The sequence below is a fragment of the Mugil cephalus genome, chromosome 16, assembly GCF_022458985.1.
Source record: "Mugil cephalus isolate CIBA_MC_2020 chromosome 16, CIBA_Mcephalus_1.1, whole genome shotgun sequence".
In the NCBI taxonomy this organism is placed as follows: Eukaryota; Metazoa; Chordata; class Actinopteri; order Mugiliformes; family Mugilidae; genus Mugil; species Mugil cephalus.
Genome location: NC_061785.1, coordinates 12,156,332 through 12,178,498, shown reverse-complemented (window position 1 = coordinate 12,178,498; position 22,167 = coordinate 12,156,332). Strand labels below are relative to the sequence as shown.

Genomic DNA, 22,167 nt, shown 5'->3' with positions numbered 1-22,167 from the left:
AACATGTTTTTATGATGAGTCAAACGTTCACTCTGCTGGATTTATTTATTCCATAAATATCGTTTGAAACTATCAGCTTAGAAATGTCTAGAAAGATTGTTGATAAAACCTCTAAAATGAGAACAATTTAACAGCAGGGAATGTTCTGCATAAATAAGTAATCACACGTGCAAAAAAGCTGATCTTTAGTGAAAGTAATTGTTATTCTCAGCCTTATTAAAAATGCAAAGCATGATTAAATTCACATTTGATTGGCGGGGAGCTTCAATTTGTAACCAGTAAGATTAGAAAGGTGTTCAAATGTTTCAATATATTTCTGTGAAGGTACTCAGTCACCCCGATCATGGTTTATCAAAAAAGTCTTGTAGAAGGCTTGTAGAGTTTTGAGAAGATGTTTTGCCACTCATCGGAGTAGCTTCTACAGTTCAGAACTTTAGGATTGGTTTCAATATATTTACATTAAGATAAAATATTTTGGTATTGAGGACCATATTAACATTTTTAACAAACGACAGACGATTCAGTTTGAAAATATCCAAAACAGGGATATTTTCAAACTGAATCGTCTGTCGTTTTCGCCAAGCCACCAGGGGGCGGTGAGGAATAAATTGCTGACTTCAGCGACCGGAAGTAGTTTTATTTCCCCCTTTAAACAAAATGGAGGGCGTAGCACCCAGTTACTGCTAAATATGCGGAACTGTAGCAGAAAACTAGAAACTTAAGCATTAAAACGAAAATTTGACACTTTACTTAAAAGTAGACTGTGAAAGTGAAGGTAAAGAGTGTCGGAATATTTTGCACCGAGGTTAAAAAGTATAAGAATTAGTGGCTGACATAGAGTTAAACAAGCCAGTTAGGCTAGCTTAGCTAAACCAGCATCGACTCTTTACTTTAAAGTTTAATGTGCGCTGACGTTTTCCTGCAATAAATACAAACGCTTTCAGATTTTTTTGTTTTTGGGTTATTGTACATTTTGGAGCAGACATCGGCAGGATGCATCGGAGAGGTGTTGGCGCTGGAGCTATTGCTAAAAAGAAGCTAGCAGAGGTGAGGTTTCATTTGTCGATAAATGTTTGTGTTTACACGTCAACTCCCCTGTTTGTGAAGATCCCTAGAAAATAAGTGAACCCGTCGATTTAGAGGCTTTAAGAAGTCTTCAAATCTAATGACAGACATTGTTGAACATTGGACTGTTACAGTAACTCTACTTTAATTGAAGGAAAAAAAATATTTTTTAAGGAAAAGGCTATTTTAGCATTGTTGCACATCCACATTAAATCAGTTCCTACTGCGCATCCAGTCCCTGTTTTATTTTTTAGTTATTAAAAATAGATTCTAAGCAGATGACTAAAAACGTGTACATACTGAAAGGAAGCTTCATCTAAAGTCAATCATCTGAAGTTGTAGAGTCACTTTCTTATGTCACCTATTTTTGTATTTAGGCTAAATATAAAGAAAGAGGAACTGTTCTTGCAGAGGACCAAATAGTCCAGGTGAGTGTATACTTGCTGCTTATTTCACTTTCCTTAGCTCTTTTCTCTTTTGTTGTACTGCTGCTACACGCTATTATACACAAATACCACGGTGCGTTTACAGACATGTTTAAATTCAAGTGTACAGACACATGTATACACTGTAGCAAGATGGATGTTTTTTCCCAGCACATGAACACATTCTTGTACGATTTCCTTACACTGCCTCTCTTCTATTCGTTCAGTGTGAATTTTGAATGCCCCCTACATGTGTTTAATAAATCCACAACTTGTCTTATGATTTATATTTTGTTTATTTATAATCTCAAGCGCAGTCCAATTATTCAATTAAAGTTGAGACACGCAGTCAAACCTTAGTAAATATAACTATATTAGAAAATAATGTTGAATATTGTCCAACTCCTTTAGCTTTAGATTTTTACTGCTTTTCTTCATCACATATTACTGCAAACTGAATAGTTTTTGGACCTTTAAAGTTGCCATTTTTTTGGACGTATGACAGACAAAAAAGTTTAAGTAAACGTCCGTCTTTTGCAGGACAAATGAAGTTCCAGTCCACTGAACTGGTTCTGTTTCTTTTCCAGATGTCTAAGCAGTTGGAGACTTTCAAGTCCCACCTGGAGGAGTTTGCCAGCAAGCACAAACAAGAGATCCGCAAGAACCCACAGTTCAGAGTCCAGTTTCAGGAGATGTGTGCCACCATCGGTGTTGACCCTCTGGCCTGTAATAAATATTTGACTTACTATCTAAACCATAAACCTGACAGATGCTTGCTTTGCTTCTGTCGTCCTTTTCTCATTTCCGATGGTGTTTCAGAGTCTAATGAAAGGCACTCTTTTTTTTTTTTTTTCTTTTACAGCTGGCAAAGGTTTTTGGTCTGAAATGCTCGGAGTAGGAGATTTCTACTATGAGCTTGGTGTTCAGATCATTGAGGTGTGCCTTGCCCTGAAACACAGAAATGGAGGTTTGTATGTTACTTCAACTGTGGTCAACATTTAGAGCATATTGGAAACATGCACTAAGTTTTCAGAGCCAACAACCTTTGTAATTATATCAACGTCTAACTATCTTGGCTTCATTGGAATTTATTGTGTTTTCTTTCAGGGCTGATTACTCTGGATGAACTCCACCAGAGAGTTCTGAAGGGACGGGGTAAATACGCTCAGGATGTGAGCCAGTAAGTATCGACTGAGTCGCGTGTTAGACCATTCCCACCTGTTTTACATTATTAAAAATGACTGAATATGCGCTTCTCAGAGACGACCTGGTGAGAGCCATAAAGAAGCTGAAAGTGATGGGGAATGGTTTCGGGATGATCCCAGTCGGTGGTTCTTATTTGGTCCAGTCAGTTCCAGCAGAACTCAACATGGACCACACTGTAGTTTTACAGTTGGCAGAGGTACAGATTTATTAACAAGTCTCTGAGCCATGAAATAAAATCAACCCCAACTTTGCCAGTGAATCCAAGCTTTTATTTCTCAGTAGAGAGACTAAAAGTAATGTTTGTCTCTTTGTTTGTAGAAAAAGGGGTATGTTACCGTGAGTGAGATCAAGGAGAGTCTAAAGTGGGAGAAGGAGCGAGCGTGTCACGTACTGGTAAGTGGCATTTACATATATACAGTAGAAGTTAAAAACGTATGTGTTCCACCCCTATAATTATAGTTGGATAGACTGAAACATGGGATATAATAATAATGATTTGCCATTCTTTATGGTGATGGTTTCATTGAAATGAAGGTGTTAAAGTGGACGGATTCTCTGTTATTTTAAAAAAAGGTACATAAACAAATAGAAGAACTTCACTGAAGTAAACCTGATAACCTGTGTGCGTCTGCTTCCATGTCTCCAGGATCACTTGCTGAAGGAAGGCTTAGCATGGCTGGACTCCCAAGCAGCTGGAGAACCTCAGTACTGGCTGCCGGCGCTTTTCTCCGAGCTGACCTCCCGTGACGTCACGCCAGAAGAGGCCAATCAGATGACACCCTGAGAAGCGATGGCAAGAATCCGGGCCTCCGTCCAAGAGACGTGTTGGTAAACAAAATGTGCCTGGTGGGGGACGCTCATGTGACGGAGCTGGCAGGCCAAGTGAACTCTGAACATTTTCTTGGACACGGGGAGGGAAAACCTTCCAAAGAGGGCACTTTTAACATTTAGAGTCACTGGATCCTGTCTCATCTGGGTGATGAGGGATGACTAAATTGTTCGTATGTCCATGTATAAATCTATGTATAAACCTTTACTTAAAAAAAAATATAGAAAAACATGTCAGCCTCGTCATGAGTTTTTATTATCTGGCATAAACATTCAGATGCAATAACAATTACAGTCACTTGTCACAACACTCATTCAAGATACATTTCAGAATCAGGAAGACGGGTAATCTGGCAAATTTCCCTACGAGGCAAGTAAGTGCAAAGCTGTGGTTAATATACTGAGTTTTACATGGTTTATTATATAATAATCTAATCCAACTATGTTAAACTGCTGTCTGTTTTCCAAAGCGTCCCCCTTTGGGCTAATGTCTTAAACGTTTTATATCTTTTATGCTATTTTTCTGTTAATCAGTACTTTTTTTTTTGTCCTTCCTAAATCCGATTAATCATTCTGATCAGAATTTAACTGTTTACGCATACACTAATTAATAAGATCTGATCAGATACATGTGTCTACATGCCCCAAAACATCAATTATTGTAGATCTACATCTGCGGAGCATCAGTTCTCAGTATAAGAGAAGAAGAGGAGATGAGTACAGAAGTCTGGGGGTATTTAACCAACACCTTAAAGATAAGAAACTGATGAGTTACATATATCGGACAGTTTTCAATCCACAAGCTGATATTCATGGCACTTAAATGTTTTTGGAAACAGTCAAAGTTTACATAACTTGCAGTAAATTAGTAAAAATGGTCCTCCGCCCATGACCACCCGTCGTGTAAGACATGTGGATCCGCCTTCAGACCGCCCCTCCTCCGCGCCCGGCGACAGCCCTCACACCTCGTGGCTGTAAACGTGATCCTCAAACACCGCCTGATCCATGTTGTCGCAGATCATCGTGCAGAAGGGACACACTTTGTGACTCTGCTCGTGCTGCTCCAGCTCGTTCTGGGTTATGCCAGGGAAGCGCTCCTGGCAGTGACGACACACCAGTGACTGCTGAGAGGGGGGCAGAAATAGAGACGGCACATCAGGAGCCGTAACAAAATAGGGAGCGGATTATGTTTTAGGTCCGCTCCGAAAATAAACGAGGAGTCACTTGGGTTATATCTAGGAGACACGTGATGTTTTTCTCATTGATATGTTTTGAAGGAGAGAGGTGTCTAATGTAATTTTGGGTTCGTGGCCACACTGATACTCTGACCGGTACAAAACAAACTACTGTTTTGAAACTTGTATCAGCAGTCGTCCTTGACCCAGTCTCTGCTTCTTTTCCTTCCGTCCTTTCTTCTGATAAATACTGTCTGAGTAGGTTGGGCCACATAAATATACTAATAATGTAATAATCTGAAAGAAGAGATTGGCCTTACCTCCTCCTCCTCCGCCACCACCTGTTGCTGGTCTCCAATGCTCCCTGCAAGGAAAAAGAAATCACTTATTGACTGTTTTATCGAAGGATGCAGCCACTGATTATTTAATTATTGACTATTCTCATCCATTGAATGTCAGGAAGAAGGAAGAACTAATGTGCTAAACTCAAATATATCAAGTTGAACATTTGATATAAGCGGGACAATTTTTGCCTAAAACAAAAAAACTAAATGATAAATACACATCTACATTTTTTACATTAATATTTAGTCTATTCATTGATTTATTGTGACATGGACTGTTGAGTATGTTCTCAAATCTACGACGCGTGGCATTTATTTTTGGGACTAACCGGTAGTAGGAGTGGTTGATTTTGACATCTTATTATGAAATGACACATGAAACAATAAATGATAAGTTGTAATAACTAACTGCGCATATGTTAGAAACAATAGGTAAGTAAGAGATTATAATACGAGCAAAGACTAATCATGTAAGAATCTAGTATTTTCTGCAAATGTTCTGCAAAATTGATTTGGAGAAATTAAGACTTTACTGATCTGTACCGTCTCAATTTGTGGGGGTTCATTTGTGTTAAATTAACTTTTTTTTCTCCACACATTGTAAAATCATTTCACCTCAACTCTTCCAGCTGAAATCTCAGGTAAGGAAAGAGACTATTTTATTGTTTTTGTGTGTGTGTGTGTGTTAAAATGAAGCCTGCTCCTCACCGATGCTCTCATACAAGGGCGCCTCATACAGGGGCGCTTCCTCCTGGGACGGCCCCTGTGGCTCGTGAGTGGCTGACGCGTCACCGGCCGTCAACGCAGAAGCTGCGTAAAGTCTGCGAATCCCCTCGATGTTGCCTCTGAGTTCCTGATGGAATAAACACAGCTGATGAGTCCAACGTCGCAACGCCGAGTCTGAGCATTTGCTGGAGTGAAGGCCGGGCTTGTGCGCACGTACCTCGTTCTCTCTGGCGAGTTCTTCTTTCTCCCTTCCTGCCAGAAGGAGCCGTTTTTCGAACTCGTCGATGTCAATGTTCTTGTCTGCGATCGCTTCGTGGGCGTCTTTGAGTTGGAGCTGAGCACAAAGGGAAAAAGTTTTAAGTTTGAGATGATTGTTTACACTAAAGATGGCGTCCAGGCTAGTATTTGTTACATTATTTTGGGACACGAAGGTAACTTTTGTTTAGAAAAGCGTGTCAATCAGGACAAGGCCTTCCACAAAATGTAGCAAGATAGTTGGAACACTGTCGGCCTATGCTGAAAATGACCCCAAACGCCTACACACCTCGTATTTGCTGCTTTTCCGTTGTTCCTGGTTGTACATGTCGACCACTTTCTCCAGCTGATCCTTGACATTGTGCAGCTCTTCATCCTTAAGCTCAGCTGCTCTCCTCATGTTCTTGCACTCTTCCCTCTCGGACGTCAGCCTCATCTGAGCGTCCTGCAGCTGCCTGGACAGAGTCTGACACTGCACCTGTATCGTGGCACGTCATCCATCAGTGACGTTTGGTATGTTTCAGAGAATAATGAGCCTCTTTTTTTTTTCTTTTAAAGTTCTCACCTTTAGGTCGTCGTCTGAGGAGATGTGCACTATCTCCTGCTGTGACAGCCTCCTCTGTAAATCCTGGTTCTCCCTGGTCACTTCGTCCATCTTCTGAGCAAGGCTTTGCAACTTCTGTAGCTCTGCAGCCAGCTTCTGCTTCTCCTTCCTGCTGCTCTGAAGGTCAACCTGCCAGAGGTAAAGCACACGTGTGACCCAACTTTAAGATTTTCTCCGACTTATGTCTCCTCAGGTGTCTGTAATAGCATTTACCATAATAGATACTATAATTACTATTCTGAAAAATGAAGCATTGAAAAATGAAGTCAACAGCTGCAGTTCCATAAATGTCCACTAGATGCTTGCTCCGACGTGATTTTCTATCAACGCGTTCACAGCCCGGTACAAACAGCTGTTTTGGTCTCTATGGCTAACTTCTCCATTCATGACAACTGTACTACGCAGATTTTTTATTTTTATTTTTTTAATGTAACGCACCTGTTCATATTATATCATGACTTAAAGTGATGAATAATCTACAAGAACATCAGCATAGCCACACACATAGCAGCGTAACTATTGAAGAGGTTGATCTGGTAATGAAAAAAACCTTATCATATATATAGTTTGCATACTGAAGAGGGGGTTGTCATAAATACTTGTTGGTAATTGTCTGGTAATGTTTTACAGAACCAGGATGTGTGCGTGTGTTTTAGACTTCCTGCACAGACTGAGTTGAGGTTTTCACTGTCAACAAAACTCTGCAAAATGTGGTTGAAAACTGCAGAGAAAATAAGTGCAGCTAATTCTTTTTATTAAATGAATTATTTCAAATATACCCAAAGTCATAAAGGTCTTCAAGCACAGTACTGCTGCTGAAAAAAGCAACATCTGTATCAATCCGCTGTTCAAAATAGTCCCCTATAGTCTTTATTTGTAACAAAACACATTCATTGTTTTAGCATCTCAGCATTTTCTCTTTTCATGGGATTTATTTCAAGTGTATGAAGAATAAATTCAGTTGTCGTTGAAAACACTACACGGCGATTTACCTCTAGAAGCTGGATGTGGTCTTTGGTTTTGAACAGTTCTCGTTCTTGTTCTCTGAATTTGGCGTTTATCCTAAAACACACAGAGTTGCACATTAGTTGGCAGAAGGCACTCGCAGTTCTGACCTTATGTTAATGGTAAAAAATAGATCATTGACTCACCTCGTGATCTCGTCACGTTGGAGATCAATCCTCTGGTTCAGCTTGTCACGCTCCTCTTTCAGCTGGTTGATCTTCATCACAGCTCGACTGTATTTCTCCTGAAGAAACAAGAACAGGAAGTGGCTGGTGTCAGATAGACGACTCTGATCTGGGCAGTTCGATATCAAACGGGCGTCTGTGTGCTTCCAGTGACCAACTGGTGCATCAGAAGAAGCATTTTAATGTCAGGTGTGACCACAGGTGATTGAAGCTGGGCTCTCGCGACCCGATTGCCAGAATCATCTCACCTCATCTGGTCTTGGCGTTCCCTCTAAATTCAAGCTCTGGCTCAGTTTTTTCTGCTCGTTCTGTTGCTGTATCTCCATCTGCTTCGCCATCTGGATCAACATCTCCTCCTAGCAGTGACATCAAAGTTAGCCTTTCTTCACCCTGACGACGTTGAGTTTAAATCTTACCAGCGAACCGAGAACAAACCTTTTCTTTAAGTTGCTCCCGTAGAGTCATTATGTTTTTTTCGCTCTGTTCCTTGACTTGATCCAGCTCTTTGACCAATTTAGCCATTTCTTTCTCTTTCTCTCCATCCCGGCCCTGTAAAAAAAAAAAAAAATCAATGCCACTGAGTCAACTTGTCAAAGTTCAGTCTCCATTTGACTGTTTTCTCTGTTGCACAATGAGGAATTATCTCGCAGACACTGTGGAAAACCAGATAAGCAGACCTTGGAGCAGGCGACCTCTTGCTGCTCCCTCTGCAGGGCGCTTTTTAATGCTTCGTTTTCAGCTCTCATCTGATCCAACTCTCTCTGCAGTTTAGCCTTTTCATGCAAACTCTGTTCCACCTGTTCCTGGGTTCGAGAAAACACATTGAGTCAATAAAAGGTTTTATTGACTTTTCAGAAACTGAGATGTTATCAGTGATGGAAGAAGGTCAAGGTAAAAACCGTTAAATTAGACTTTTAGTGCAAATCAAAACATGTTAAATGCGCAGCTAAATCAACAGCTCACTCATTTATTTCTCTAGTGTAAAAAAACACGTCAGTACATCGAATTTTGTTTAACTTTTTTTTTACTGTCCCTGCGCAAATGTGCGTTCTACCTCTGACCATAATCAGATCTTTATTTAGTCCCAGTTATTTTTGAGTATTCTGTTTGGTACCTGCGTCGTGATAACCAGGAGGTCGTCGTCCATGCTGCTCTCCAGGTTTTGCTCCACAGGGTTTTTGAAACAGAAAGGAGTGCTGGCTCCTCTCACCTGGCCGCTGCTGTCAACGTAGCAGAACTGGTAGAACTCGATCTCATCTTTGGGCAGGTAGTAATCTGATTTAACAAGCACAGAGCAGGCGACTATGTTAAGAATCCAGATTTAATATGACGGTATAAGGCCGCAGCTAAAGATCGTTTGCATAGCTGTAATAAACTGCCTGGCCAAAAAAAAAAAAGAAAATGGATTTACCTAAGCAAATAGTTACGAACCTCCTATTGGGCAATTACTGCATGGGTGGTTATATTTCAGATGGCAACAGGTTATTTAACTTCAACTGAGGCAATGAGCACCTTTCTATTTCTTAAAAAAACATGGAAAGACACATCCTGGAAGGACAGTGCGGAATCACCAGCTTCAAGGAAGTAATGCGGTCGGACAGAAATCCTGTCCGGCGATCACTTAAACGTCTGGTGACATCAGATTGAAGAAAAACGATAGCAGAACTCGGTGCTATATTTAATAGAGGAAGCAAGAGCATTTCCACAATGTACAAAATGAAGAGGACTCAAATCATTGTACCCAAATAATGAGGTCAGCTCAATATACTGAGCAAGCAGTTTACCCCATCAGTGGATTTTTTTTCTTCCCTGATGACACGGCCCTGATGATGAAGATGACAAAGCCGGGATTCATCGGGCCCAAAGAGTAAAATGGAATCACATGATGATTTAAATTATATAAAGTATCCAGAAATGCGTGTAAAAGCCCCATAATATTAAAATACTAAATCCTGTTTGGCAACAACTAAATGTTTGAGAAATCATAAATCAAATACACATTTCATTAAAAGACATTAAATGGGAATTCTGTTTAGTTTTTCTTGGCTTCTTTCTTGTCCGTCATTTGATACTTTCACCACTTTGTGACCTACATTCAATCTGCATGGAGGCTCTGACACATGATCATGAATCATAAGTGGACATTACTTCATATCACTGTAATGAATATCTGCTAGATCATCTGGACCATGAGTAAAACCTGGATAAAGGATTTAACTGTACCCGTCCACTAAAAACAGATTTCAGTATCTTGTTTACACTAAAGACAGGAGGGAGTGTGTCCACCATAAACATGACTAAACACTTCCCCCTGCAGTAAAACCGAAAGTAACTCTTACCTCTGAAAAGAGAGTACCTCTTCCCTGGCTGCTGCCCTTCCACGTCCTGACAGGGCTCCACCCACACAAAGGTATGATAATCCTTTGTTGTGCTCCAACCCACCTAAACAGAAAAGAGACTGTAAGAAAGCTATCGCTCTCTATTTAGAGGGAAACCAAACTGAGATTCACAACCCACCTTAAAAATGCCCACCCAGTCTCTGGGGTTGGGCTGGAAAGTAGGGGCGATGGTGTAGCAGCAGGTGACATGGGTGGAAGGTGGGTATGAGTGAGGGATGTCGATGAACACCACCTGGGAAAAGGTGGGCGCTGAGGAGTCAGCCGCTGCCTCAGTGGGGCTTTCCATGCTGGCAAAAACATAACAACTGATCATCAACACTTTATGAGTTTGACTGATGTCAACAGGTGCGACAAGTGGGCAAGCATCGGTGTTATGATGTGTCCCCTTCTTCCTGTTGTTGTTTTACTCGGTATTGCGCACGTACACTTTCACCCTCATGTTTCCATATTGATTACGCACTAAAAAAAAAAAAACCCTCAAAATCACGTTTCCACTTCTGAACAAGGGTTAAACTCAGTCTCGATTTTACTGTCGTCTCCCGTAAATGAGGTTTAATCAGTTATACAAACTTTTAGATTAATAAACACATTAAAGGAAGGAAAGTGAAAGTAAGGCGACGTTTAAGACCGCACCCGAAAGATTACACATAATTTATATAGATTCTCAATAACACAGCACAATGTCTCATCAGGATCTTAAATTTATAGTGAAATGATAAGACAAACAGACTAAACTCACAGATTTGCTGTCAGTCGTACCTCCGTCCGCAACTATCAGAAATCAGCCACAGCGCTGCGTTCAAGGGATCCTCGGACATTTATACACGAAAAATGACGTAGCTTCGACCACGTAAAGAATCCGGAAATGGATTTTAAAACAATTATTATTATTAACAAATAGTTACTCACGACGTTCAATGTACCTTTTTAAAGAACCGGAATCAACTATTAGTTTTTTTATTTCATTTTGATGTAATTACATTATATTTTATTTTGCTTTATTCCACTATTCCATTTATTTGTTTTCAATTTTTGTACCATTTTTTTCTTTTTTTTTCTTTAAGATGTTCAGTTATGTATGAGTCGTGTTTGCTGACATTTCAAAACTAAAATGTCTTAAATATACTAAATGAAAAGAAACTTCATAAAATAGAAATAAGTAGACACAAGAAAATTTAACGACAATAAAATATAAATCACCAACAAAATAACGAGAATTAAAGTTAGTCACTGTTCACATCTAAACATTGCCTCAGTATAAGTGTACACAGTGAAAAAAGGCAATAAAAATAATCTTGAAACTTGAATCTCTTCTTTCGGATTACCATTGAATGTCTAACCCTTGTGGTTTATGGGATATGTAGTTTAATTGTAACAGCTCACGCTATCTTCTTTACTGCAGTGTGAGACAGAAACACAAGAGGGAGCCAAACGCTTTTGTTGCTTCTGTAACTGTTACTTGATTTATAACAAAAAATATTGGTCTTTCTAAACTTCAGTGTAATGTGCAAATATTTTATTTGTCTTTTGTAACCAATACAACAAAAATGTTTATAGACTTCTCCAGTTGTGCAACACACATTAAAATGATGACATCTAAAACTAACAACTCGATTTAATATATATATATATATTTTTTTTTTTTTTTTTACTTTAAACTTTTTCTGATGGAGACAGACACCACGCATCTAGGCTATTAGGCTATTTAGCCCAGTTGTTAAATATTTAATAGATTATATGCAGAGTGGTGAAATGCCATTTCTTTTCTTTATCTTTTTTTTTAATGGTTCCTAGTGCTTTAATTATGTATTTCAGCTTGATGAAAAGCACCTGTTGTGAGTATGAAAAGACGATGCAAAATCTCTACTACCATTACTAAATAGTATATATATATATGAATGAAAAAATAGCATTTTTAACAATGAAATAATTTCTAAATTATTTAATTTATAGGCTGTACATAAGTCGTAAAATATTATATCGAAAATTGAGAATGTCCATGTATTTGTACATTTTAAATTCGTTTCCTTTTAACGCAAGTGACAAATGTTAAATATTAAACCTTAAAATGTTTGTTCTATATATCAATATACATGTTGCAATTAAATGACAAATGCTGTGTCTTATTCTTTGCAGTTAGTCTTGTAAAGAAAGGGATGCAAATCACCTGAACGGAAAGGCGCACCTGAAAACGCGTTGCCTCTCATCGGTGACCCAACAACCAATCAGAGAGGAGATCGCTCACACTCCCCTGCTTCTGATTGGTTGCGGTCTGAAAGAGGAACCGCTGGAGATGCGCGTGTGTGACTCATTCATGTTTACATTTTGTGGGTTGTAGCTCCTCTGTGCGTCCACACGACAATACGACCCATACAGCAACGGAAGCGAAGACTGCCCGGTTTATGCTACTCACCAGGAACGAGAGGACGCACTCTTTCCTAGCGGTAAAGTAATGTTTCGACTTTTTTTTTGCCGTTTAAAGTCGGCCGTTAAAGTATGTTGCTAACTGCTGTTAGCTTAAAACCGCTCTGGCCGGGGAGAAGTCAGCATTCTGTTTCCATAGCAACTTCACCGCCTATATGTACAAACCTTGCAGCTCAAGTCGCTATTTATTGTTCGTTTATTTAATTATTAGGGTACTGTCCGACTTTAAACCGTCAATCTGTGTGCTTTATTAATTAACTAACCACCTCATGTAAAATTAAGACTTTAAGAAAACGCCTAAATAACTGTATCCGTGTGATTTTACATATTTAATGCATGTAAATTGAAAGGGTTTGGATGAAGCACCTTTACGAGAAGCAACACGTATAACTTTGTAAAAAGTGATGTGTTAAAAGTGATTAATGAGGAAATTTCAGCTGTAAATAAATTCTGGAAACTACTAAGTCTAAGGTATGAAAGAAATGGGTCATATGCCACTGAAAGTGTCAGTAATATTTGTCCTTGGAAGGTATATCAACTCATCAAGAGGTGAAAGTAAGTACAAAAAATGGCTAAATCACTACAGAGATGATGAAAACCATCAAATAAGAAACACAGAATGAACACAGAGAGATGCAACCTGTACAAAACTGCAGGAAAAAAAAAAGAAACAGACAGGTTACAGTGAAATGCAAAATAAATACAAATAATGAACCCAAATAAATGCAAATGACTATTTAAAAAAGCACAAATCAGCTATAACGAGACACAAAACCTTTAGAGGAAATTGGCAAAAAATGACAAGAATGACGGCCACACAACAACTGAACTGTCATTAAATCTGTGGGGTAAAAAATGACACAAGAAGGATGCAACAGGAATGCAATGAGAAGAAAAACAATTGCAAAAGATATTTAGAATTAACAAATGGGTGAAAATTTACTACAGATATAATTAAGGGACAAAGACAAAAACTGAACCAGTAAAGAGAGACTCAAAATAAAATCAAACAGATGGGAAAACAACTGCAAAGATACATAAAGCACCACAAACATATGTAACATGACGACAAAGACGCGCAAAACAAACTCAAATATATGTAAAATTACTACAAATTAAAACACATCATGCAAGCTAGAAGAGAAACAGTTCATAAAAAGATCCAAAATGAACTTAAATAAATGGCAAATAATTTGCGTGGAGACATAAATCTGCACAAGCACATATAAAACAAATGGTAACAAACAAAAAGAGATGCAAAATAATCACAAGTAGGTGGAAAAATGATTACTGCAGCGAGACACAAAAAAGAGGAAAAAAAGACAATGAAAACATGCAAAAAGAGATGTAAATAGCATTTATTGAACTTTCAGAATATGAAACAAAAGTTATTTCCATTAATTTAGATATCCCTCCAAACTAAACCACAAGCCAACGTCTTCACTGAGTCACTGATTAAATACCACCGGACGGGCTTTCTTCTTCTCCGTGCTATTCTATCCTCAGTTAATACCACTGCATAAAAATACACTGTTGTCACATTAAATTATAATTGCCCTGCGCTGTAATTGAGAGAGCTCATATAGCCGGCGTAGCTCACGCACACACAAATGAAATACCCAGAGATGCACACACAGTCGTGACTCAGCCAACATCCACGCAGGAAGATTAGTAGGTGATCTTTAAAACATGATAACAAAGGCATAGATAAGTGACTGTGCAAGGGTGTAATATGTCAAGTAATGATTTATTAATGTTGATTGATTCATTAATCAGGGAGTCGGTTGAGGGCCAACTTGTAGCCTCACCAGATTTCGTGCTATTCTCTCAGTTCATTATCATCAGGGCCTGTTTTATTTGATAGATAGCCGGGTGGCTGCCATGGCGACTGGGAGACACAAGATATAGTGTCCTGTTTGTCTACTTTCTATTCTTCTTGTTCCCTTCTGCCTGCGCTCTATTTTTATGTCTTCGAGCCTCAGTCGAAGGTGCTTCAGAAGTCCAGCATGTTCACTTACACCACACAGTGCTGCAGCACTTTTCAGCACAGATTTAAATTTAACAACTCCAGGCGTTGAAAAAGCGCTTCTCCTATTTCAGTGAACAAATATCAGGGATTATCCCTCTCCAGTCGCTCCCTGCTGAGGTGTCCGGCTCATTTTCTCTACATCATGTCAGACAGGATCGGGTGTTTGTCTTCACAGTTTCTAATTGGTCACCTGATCCACTGCTCGACAGTGTAAGTCAATCTGAACTGCGGCATCCTTTTGATGATACAAATCCATTCTGTTTTTTTTTGTTATTTGTTTTCTTAAGACTCCAGAGGCAGACTGTGCACAAAGGAGAGATGTGGCTCATTGCTTTGTCTACTGAGGAGTGTGACAGTGTCTCTAAAGGCTCTTGAAGGTTTTAAGGAGGCGTGGAGACAGTCAGACGGGGGCAGCATCTTCCTCTACCACAGTCCTGACAAATGTAGGCTTAATGGTGCAGGTGAGTGACAGACATTTGGTTACACCACAGCTAAGTAGGAAAAAGTGTTGCTTCCATCTCTTCTAATGTCCAGTTTTTGTTGATTGTGTTGTGTTGATTCTTGTTGAGTGCTTTGGGATCCTTTAGGTTGCGGTGGAGATGATGCATTAGGCTGAGAGGTGTTTCTTATAACTTTTTAATTTATATTGATATGACTTCACATGATAAAACTTAATATAAAATTCAGTTTAAAATCAAAACTATTTAAAACAGAGAGAGGAGTATTAATTATAGCCATATACTGCAACAAACAAAAGAGACATGTAACTGATTTTAATAATAACCGAGTAAGCTAGTGAGTAAAAAAAAAAAGGAGAGTATTCTTTTGCTATGATTTCTTATAGTTCCTTAAAGTTTTTGAAAGCTGCTGTAAAATGTTACCAGTAGTATGTTTTTGAAAGCATATCCACGTTAAGAAATAACTAAGAGGCTGTTCAGACTTTGCATTTTTGCCGATCTGCGTGATCTAATCACATAAAAGACCAGTGTGAACACCTCCAGGATGAATTGAGGTCTAGTTTAGGAGATATGATCTCTTGCGGCATATGAAAGTGGCCTGGGTCGCATGTGTTTGCATTCCTTTGGTTGTGTGAACACATTGCATCTTTAGTCAAATCTATTTAGTGCAAGAAATGAGGTAATAATAAGAGTTTGCATGGTGTGTCAAGATGTTATCTTAATGCTGAGGTTTATGTAGTGATGATAATTCTTACTGGAGCCAGTCATTGTTTTGTCGAGGGCAACCAGGGCAAAGTTGTTATTCAAGTGCCTGTTGTTTCTCTGAGGGAGAGCCTTGGAGAAACCCTTCACGGGGCTGTAACTGTATCCTGGCTGAGGTCAGTGGGGCGTCCCGTCCCAGTGTAAAGCTCACAGTTCAGAGCCAGGATTATCCAGATCACTGGATCAGAATACTGTTACCTAGCACCGTAACCTCCCACTGTGTACCTGGGATGTTCCTCCTTAATGCCTCCTCCACCACCACTGCCACCACCCCGGGGCTCTATCACAAACACATCCTTGAACTCACCTTCACCATATAAGACACCAGATAGGGCACAGAGGCAAACAGGTGAGACTCTGTTGAGACAGTTGCTGCCCACTGGGCTACGGTCAGTGTCATCCGGCTGACCGCTTTGGTTCAAACTAAAATATCTGAACAATCATTAAATGAAATTAGCTTTTCTAATAAGTCGGTAAAAGTTGGCATGCTAACAAACTAAGCTAAGTTGTTAGACATGCTCACAGCAACAATGCTAACATGGTGTAAACACCAGCATGTAAAGCCCACACACCAACATCAGTTTAATAAAGAAATAAATGTATAAGGAATTAATAGACTGAAACATTTCAAGTTGTTTTAATCTAGTGTAGAAAAGCAATGCATTTATAGTCAAACATCTTGTATTGAATTTGGATATGATCCTATCAGTTGTATCCAGTGTTATTTATAGATTCTTTCCCCAAAACATCAAAACATTGGATATCCTGATGAAAACCCTTCTGATATTATAGTACTACGCTAAATTCCCCTTTATTACTGTTATAGTGTTCAGTTTATGTTGAAACAGCATCAAAAAGGTGTTGATTCAACTCCATGATCATTTTGTAGGATGTAGTTGTCGGTGCTGTTAAATTGGATAGAAGTGTTTCTATTATTCAGGTAACTAAAATGGGGTTGTCAAAATAATAGGAACACATGACAGTACAGCACAGTGAAAACACAGTTGAATCAACAATTCTCAGTAATTTCTAAGAAATGCCAAATAGCATCACCTTCATATAAATAGAGTATATTCATTATCATCAGTGTACTTAATGTACTGGCAGGTGAATGTATAGTGTGAGTGAATAGTAGTGTCCATTTCCAAGTTAACCCAAGGTCAGAATTTTAACTCACTTTTTTATTTCTTTATTTTATTTATCACGAGTATTTCCACATTGAACTGAGACGAGGCTAAGATGTAGCATTCGTTTTCGCTAGTGTCCCTAATAAACTGGCAAGTGCGTGTCAGTTACAATCCAAATTGTCTCAAGATGCTTCACAGAACCTGGATGCTGAAACAAACGAAGCAAGAACTGTGACAGAAGCAAGACAAAAACCCTTTTAAACAGGCTGAGACCTTGAGTGGAACCCAACTCAAATGGGTGAGAACAATCTGCTTAAGGCTGAACGGGTTGGAAGAAATTAAAATAGTAGGAAGACAATGGATTCATACATGTATCTGGGTAAAACATACGTACATGCAGAATATAAACATGATACAAAAAACAGTTATGTTACAAGGTCGTGCATGCTACATGAGCGACTGATAATGGATAAAAGAAAAGGTAGAGCCGGCATTCAAAGTCTTAATTGTAGAAACACTTAGCGGTGTTAGGATTAATCCTCCTCTCTGCTCTTGTTGCAGTATTATTTGTGTCGGTGCTGCCACGATAACTCTTGAATGCCAGTGTGTGATAGCGTGCTGACAGCCAGAGCACTCACCTGATGAGAGAAATGGAAACGGAAACATGATTCCATGCTCGCACTTACAGCATGTACTTTGTTCTGTTTGATTGAATTTCAATGCGAGGCTGTACGGCATCTCCCATTAAAAAAAAAAAAAAAAAAAAAAAAAAAAAAAAGAGCCATGACAATGAGTGCTGAAAAAAGAAATGCTGTCATTTGTTTTTGTTATTTTTTCTTTTGGGCTACGCTATCACTGACAAATTGCCCATTTGTCTTTGTGTTCATTCAGGATGGGTCTACCTGTGGACAGCCCAGACAGAAACGACGATGTAAATAATTATGAGCAGCAGGGGGAGGGCGAGGGGAGCGAAAGCCAAAATGAAGTCTGCACCCACACGCCGCTGGCCATCAGCAAAAAGAGGAGGAAAAATAAGAAGAGGTACTTAACTGCCACAGCTCCTCTGTTTGTACTTGTACAGTTATTTCTCTTTGCGGGTACTATGACAGTTATGGTTCTGTAACTTGTCGCGGAGACTCTTAAATTTTAGTTCTCTCAATTTTCCTCATCATTTTGGAAAGAAGAGACGAGTGTAATGAGGCTCTTGTAGGACTGTGCAACAAAGCAGATGTCTGTCCCTCTTTCTGCTTCTCTTCTCTTTCAGATGACTGTGGATCAACCTCACAAACTGCAAATATGAAAGTGGTACGTTTGAGCTAAAAGTGACAAAATCTTGAATGCCCATTATTCACCTTACATCACTTCAGTTATTGGTGTTGATCTGAAACATTTTAGCTGGATTACACATCATGAGAAACACCCTGTCCACAGTACATGTGTTTTAGACACTCTAAAATCTCAATTGTACCTTTTACCTCTATGGCACCAGTTTCAGTTAAGAAAGTAAAAAGAGTTTCATGGACTTACGTTAACACCATCCCACACCACGACACTATAAGACTACTGGACCTCAGTTTATTTACAAATCACTGCAGCAGCAACATCATCCTAAAAGTCTGCAACCAGTCGCGTATTTCCCTCATGTAAATAATATGTAAATGAATATTATTTTTTTCAATGGTGTATAAATTAACAGTGAAGACTTTATTTAATGAGAAACACGTGTTTGCTCCTGATATTACACTAGGATTAAAGAAAACAAACATTCAATAAAACTACCGATAAAATTAACAGATGTATAAATATCTAGGATGTTAATTTAAAAAGGTTGAATTGCACAGTTTAGAGCTGAAAACAGAAATCAGTGTCTCCAGACTGATTAAATATCTAAAAGATGTTGGATGTTGGATTTGTGTCAGTGCGGCGAGCTGCTCGCAGATATGGCCTCAGAGAGGCGATGGAGGGCGACGACTGGACGCTGTTCTGGACCGACTGCTCCGTGTCTCTGGACCGCGTTAAGGACATGAAGCGCTACCAGGTTTGCGACTCAATTTGCTCACACCAACGCAGCATTACAACCATCACCATAAAACACTGATGAAACCGAATTCAATTACACAAATTAAATGTCTAATTGTATCTGTGCAGCTGAAAATGAATCGAGGGGAAAGTCGTTCAGACTCTGACGTCCTCCTCAGTATGCTCACGCATGAAATAGTAAAAAAAAAAAAAGATTTTGATTTTCAGTGAGCTATATTCATTGCTCGTGATATTTCCTGCAGCTCAGGCTTTTAATTCGCAATCTAATTAGCTAATTCAGAGCTGTTATTGTTCAACAGGTTACGACTAACGTGCCTCATTCTGCTCTGTGAAGATGAGTTAGGTGGTTTGTCCTCTTTTGTCCTGTAAACACACTTTGTCTTTGCAGAAAATAAACCATTTCCCAGGGATGAGTGAGATCTGCCGTAAAGATTTACTGGCCAGAAACATGAACCGCATGTTCAAGCTTTTCCCCAAAGACTACAATATCTTCCCCAGAACGTGGTGCCTCCCCGCAGAGTCAGTTTACACTTTTCTCCTTGATTCCCTTCTTTTATTTAGCATTTTCTCAGCGTGTCTTCATGTACCAACCCTCCGTCTGATTGTGCTTTACAGCTACACTGACTTCCAAGCTTACACCAGGGCCAAAAAGAACAAGACATACATCTGTAAGCCAGACACCGGTTGCCAAGGCAAAGGCATCTTCATCACCAAATCCAGCAAAGAGGTTCAACCTGGAGAACATATGATCTGCCAGGTGTACATTTCCAGGGTGAGGATCAGTTGAGTGAAAACCCACAACACCTACCTGCACACACACGATTTGAGGTTTAAACTTTTTTTTTTCCCTCCTCCGCAGCCTTTCATAATTGACGGGTACAAGTTCGATCTGCGTATTTACGTTCTGGTGACGTCGTGTGACCCGTTCAGCATATTCATGTTCAAGGAGGGACTGGCTCGCTTCTGCACGACCAAGTACAATGAGCCGACACACGGCAACGTGGTAAGAGTGTGGTAATGTTCATATTGTCAACAATATACTGATCCTCGTTTTTGAAGATTTACATGTTCTGTGGAAACCCCAGTTTTAGGTGGAGTGTCACAGACAGATTCAAGGTTTGTAGTATAACGCAAGACTTGGTTTTCTGAGTCCAAGATCATAAACAATCTTCACCCTGTGTGTAAAATTAAGAGTCATATTTAATGAAACTGTAGCATCACAAAAATCTACAATGTAATCATTGTTAGATAAAATAATAAAACACTTACCTCACACATAGGTTGGAGCTTACAATAACTACCAGAATAACCTAATTTTTATATATTTACCAATAAATAATTTGAAAGTTTATCGCTATTTCTTAATATGGGAGTACATTTTTCTGGATTCAATTAATGGACTAATAACTGGAATTCTTCAAACAATCAGATGCAGACTGACACAAATCCTCCTGATGTTCGTGTGTATTTATTTTCCTTCTCTTATGCACCAATCATTCATATGACTCTGCCTGAAATTGTACAAGACTTTGTTGTGGCGTGGTCTTCACTAGACGTCTGGAATGATGCTGTGGTATCTGTCACTACGACGTTAGCAGCAGATCCCACACGTTGAGTGGTTGGGCCTCCATGATGCCCGTTTGGATTGAGATCTGTGGAAGCTGTAGTCCAAATCAACACTTTGAACAGATGTGGAGCCATCTCAGTTTGACCCTCGTCAAAGTAGCTCCCATCCTTCCACTTGTCCATTTTTCCTGCTTCATCAAATTAGAAGACAAAATGTGCTGTGTAATACAGCACACTCGCCTCATAACTAGATAATCGGTGATATTCATTTCACTAGTCAGTGGCCATAATACACACATTCATATTTATATGTACTCTATGTGAGTATGTGTATCTTAATGTTTTATGTCTCATGTTTCCTTTTTATCTTAATCATTACTTTAATACTGGTCCTGTGCCTTTTTTCATATATGGTCTTTTAACCTTAGGAAGATGTTTGCATGCATCTCACCAACTACTCCATCAACAAGCACAGCGAGAACTTTGTCCGTGATGAAGACACTGGCAGCAAAAGGTAAATACACACTATAGATGACGCATGTTGCGTTGTACGGCTATTGCTGTTAAAAAAAAAAAAAAAAAAACTTATATTCATTGCATGTTTGTTACGTGTTCTGTCCCCCAGAAAGCTGTCCACCCTCAACAAGCTCCTGGAGTCCATCAGCTGCAACACAGAGAAGATGTGGAGCGACATCGAGGACGTGATCATCAAGACTCTGATCTCCGCTCACCCCATCCTCAAGCATAACTACCACACGTGTTTCCCCAACCACACCACCGGCAGCGCCTGCTTCGAGATCCTGGGCTTCGACGTGCTGCTGGATCACCGGCTCAGACCCTGGGTGCTGGAGGTGAGAGGCCACGACGCTGACTATAAATAAAGATTAATATTTAGTCAGCGCCAAGTTCTGAACAGCTGTATTAAGCGTGTTTGAGCACAGATAACAGAAATGTGCAATACGTTTAACAGATTGCAATGTTCTGCTGATTGTCATCAGGGAATATCATTTCCTTTCAGGCAAATAATATTCAGCCTCTAGATTCAAAGTGTTGACTTAGCAACTACCCCAGATCTCAATCCAGTTGAGCATCTGTGGGATGTTCTGTACCAACAAGTCAGACCCACTGAGGCCCTACCTCTCTATTTACGTGGCTTAAAGCATCCGCTGCTGGCGTCTCGGTGCCAGATAGCACAACAGAGGAGTCCATGCCTCAAAGGGTCAGGGCTGTTTTGGTGGCAAAAGGGGGATGTACACAATATTAGGCAGGCTATCACAATATTGTGGCTGATTGGTGAATATGTTCTGTGTCAGTTTATATTCCAGCTCAGTAACAAACGTGTATATTCCTCATGTATTGTGCATCTTTTTATGCATAATTACCCCAAAATTCAAGCCAACAGTTTCGATTTTGGTCAATCTGACAGGATCTGAAAATATTTATATACGTTTGTGTTTGAGCAGTATTTAGCTTTTGAGCACTAGTTCATAATAAGGCATAAAAATTCTTGAATATTAGTCAAGATGTAAGTAATTTTATGTTTA

At 39.4% G+C, this 22,167-nt stretch overlaps 3 protein-coding genes across 6 annotated transcripts in view; 2 read left to right on the top strand and 1 right to left on the bottom strand.

Moving 5' to 3' along the window:
* The first annotated feature begins 652 nt into the window (after positions 1–652).
* Positions 653–3,756, top strand: snf8 (SNF8 subunit of ESCRT-II). The gene is made up of 8 exons (XM_047609140.1): positions 653–1,047; positions 1,443–1,493; positions 2,078–2,216; positions 2,353–2,457; positions 2,598–2,670; positions 2,751–2,892; positions 3,015–3,089; positions 3,343–3,756. Exons 1-8 carry the CDS (start codon positions 994–996, stop codon positions 3,478–3,480), a joined length of 777 nt encoding a protein of 258 aa, XP_047465096.1. The 5' UTR covers positions 653–993; the 3' UTR covers positions 3,481–3,756.
* A 2-nt stretch (positions 3,757–3,758) lies between these two features.
* Positions 3,759–11,076, bottom strand: calcoco2 (calcium binding and coiled-coil domain 2). 3 transcript variants are annotated; one of them, XM_047609136.1, is made up of 15 exons: positions 10,957–11,076; positions 10,336–10,504; positions 10,158–10,260; positions 8,933–9,093; positions 8,496–8,621; positions 8,254–8,367; positions 8,067–8,174; positions 7,780–7,877; positions 7,621–7,690; positions 6,590–6,757; positions 6,314–6,502; positions 5,987–6,103; positions 5,752–5,896; positions 5,020–5,063; positions 3,759–4,648 (listed from the first exon to the last, which is right to left on the bottom strand). In XM_047609136.1, exons 2-15 carry the CDS (start codon positions 10,501–10,503, stop codon positions 4,484–4,486), a joined length of 1,776 nt encoding a protein of 591 aa, XP_047465092.1. In that variant the 5' UTR covers position 10,504; positions 10,957–11,076; the 3' UTR covers positions 3,759–4,483. The 3 variants fall into 3 exon arrangements, with proteins under 3 accessions (XP_047465092.1, XP_047465095.1, XP_047465093.1); XM_047609139.1 differs by having other exon boundaries at positions 3,759–4,645; XM_047609137.1 differs by having other exon boundaries at positions 10,977–11,014.
* Positions 11,077–12,481: 1,405 nt separating this feature from the next.
* Positions 12,482–22,167, top strand: part of ttll6 (tubulin tyrosine ligase-like family, member 6) — a 14,780-nt gene continuing 5,094 nt past the window's right edge. The window contains exons 1-10 of one of the 2 annotated variants that reach the window (XM_047608689.1): positions 12,482–12,661; positions 14,958–15,131; positions 17,909–18,058; positions 18,285–18,322; positions 18,937–19,055; positions 19,446–19,576; positions 19,673–19,829; positions 19,917–20,060; positions 21,052–21,137; positions 21,249–21,474. In XM_047608689.1, coding sequence (XP_047464645.1) covers positions 17,910–18,058; positions 18,285–18,322; positions 18,937–19,055; positions 19,446–19,576; positions 19,673–19,829; positions 19,917–20,060; positions 21,052–21,137; positions 21,249–21,474 — 1,050 coding nt within the window. In that variant the 5' untranslated portion in view covers positions 12,482–12,661; positions 14,958–15,131; position 17,909. Of the gene's footprint in view, positions 12,662–14,957; positions 15,132–17,908; positions 18,059–18,281; positions 18,323–18,936; positions 19,056–19,445; positions 19,577–19,672; positions 19,830–19,916; positions 20,061–21,051; positions 21,138–21,248; positions 21,475–22,167 lie in introns of both variants that reach the window. The other variant, XM_047608690.1, reaches the window with a different exon arrangement.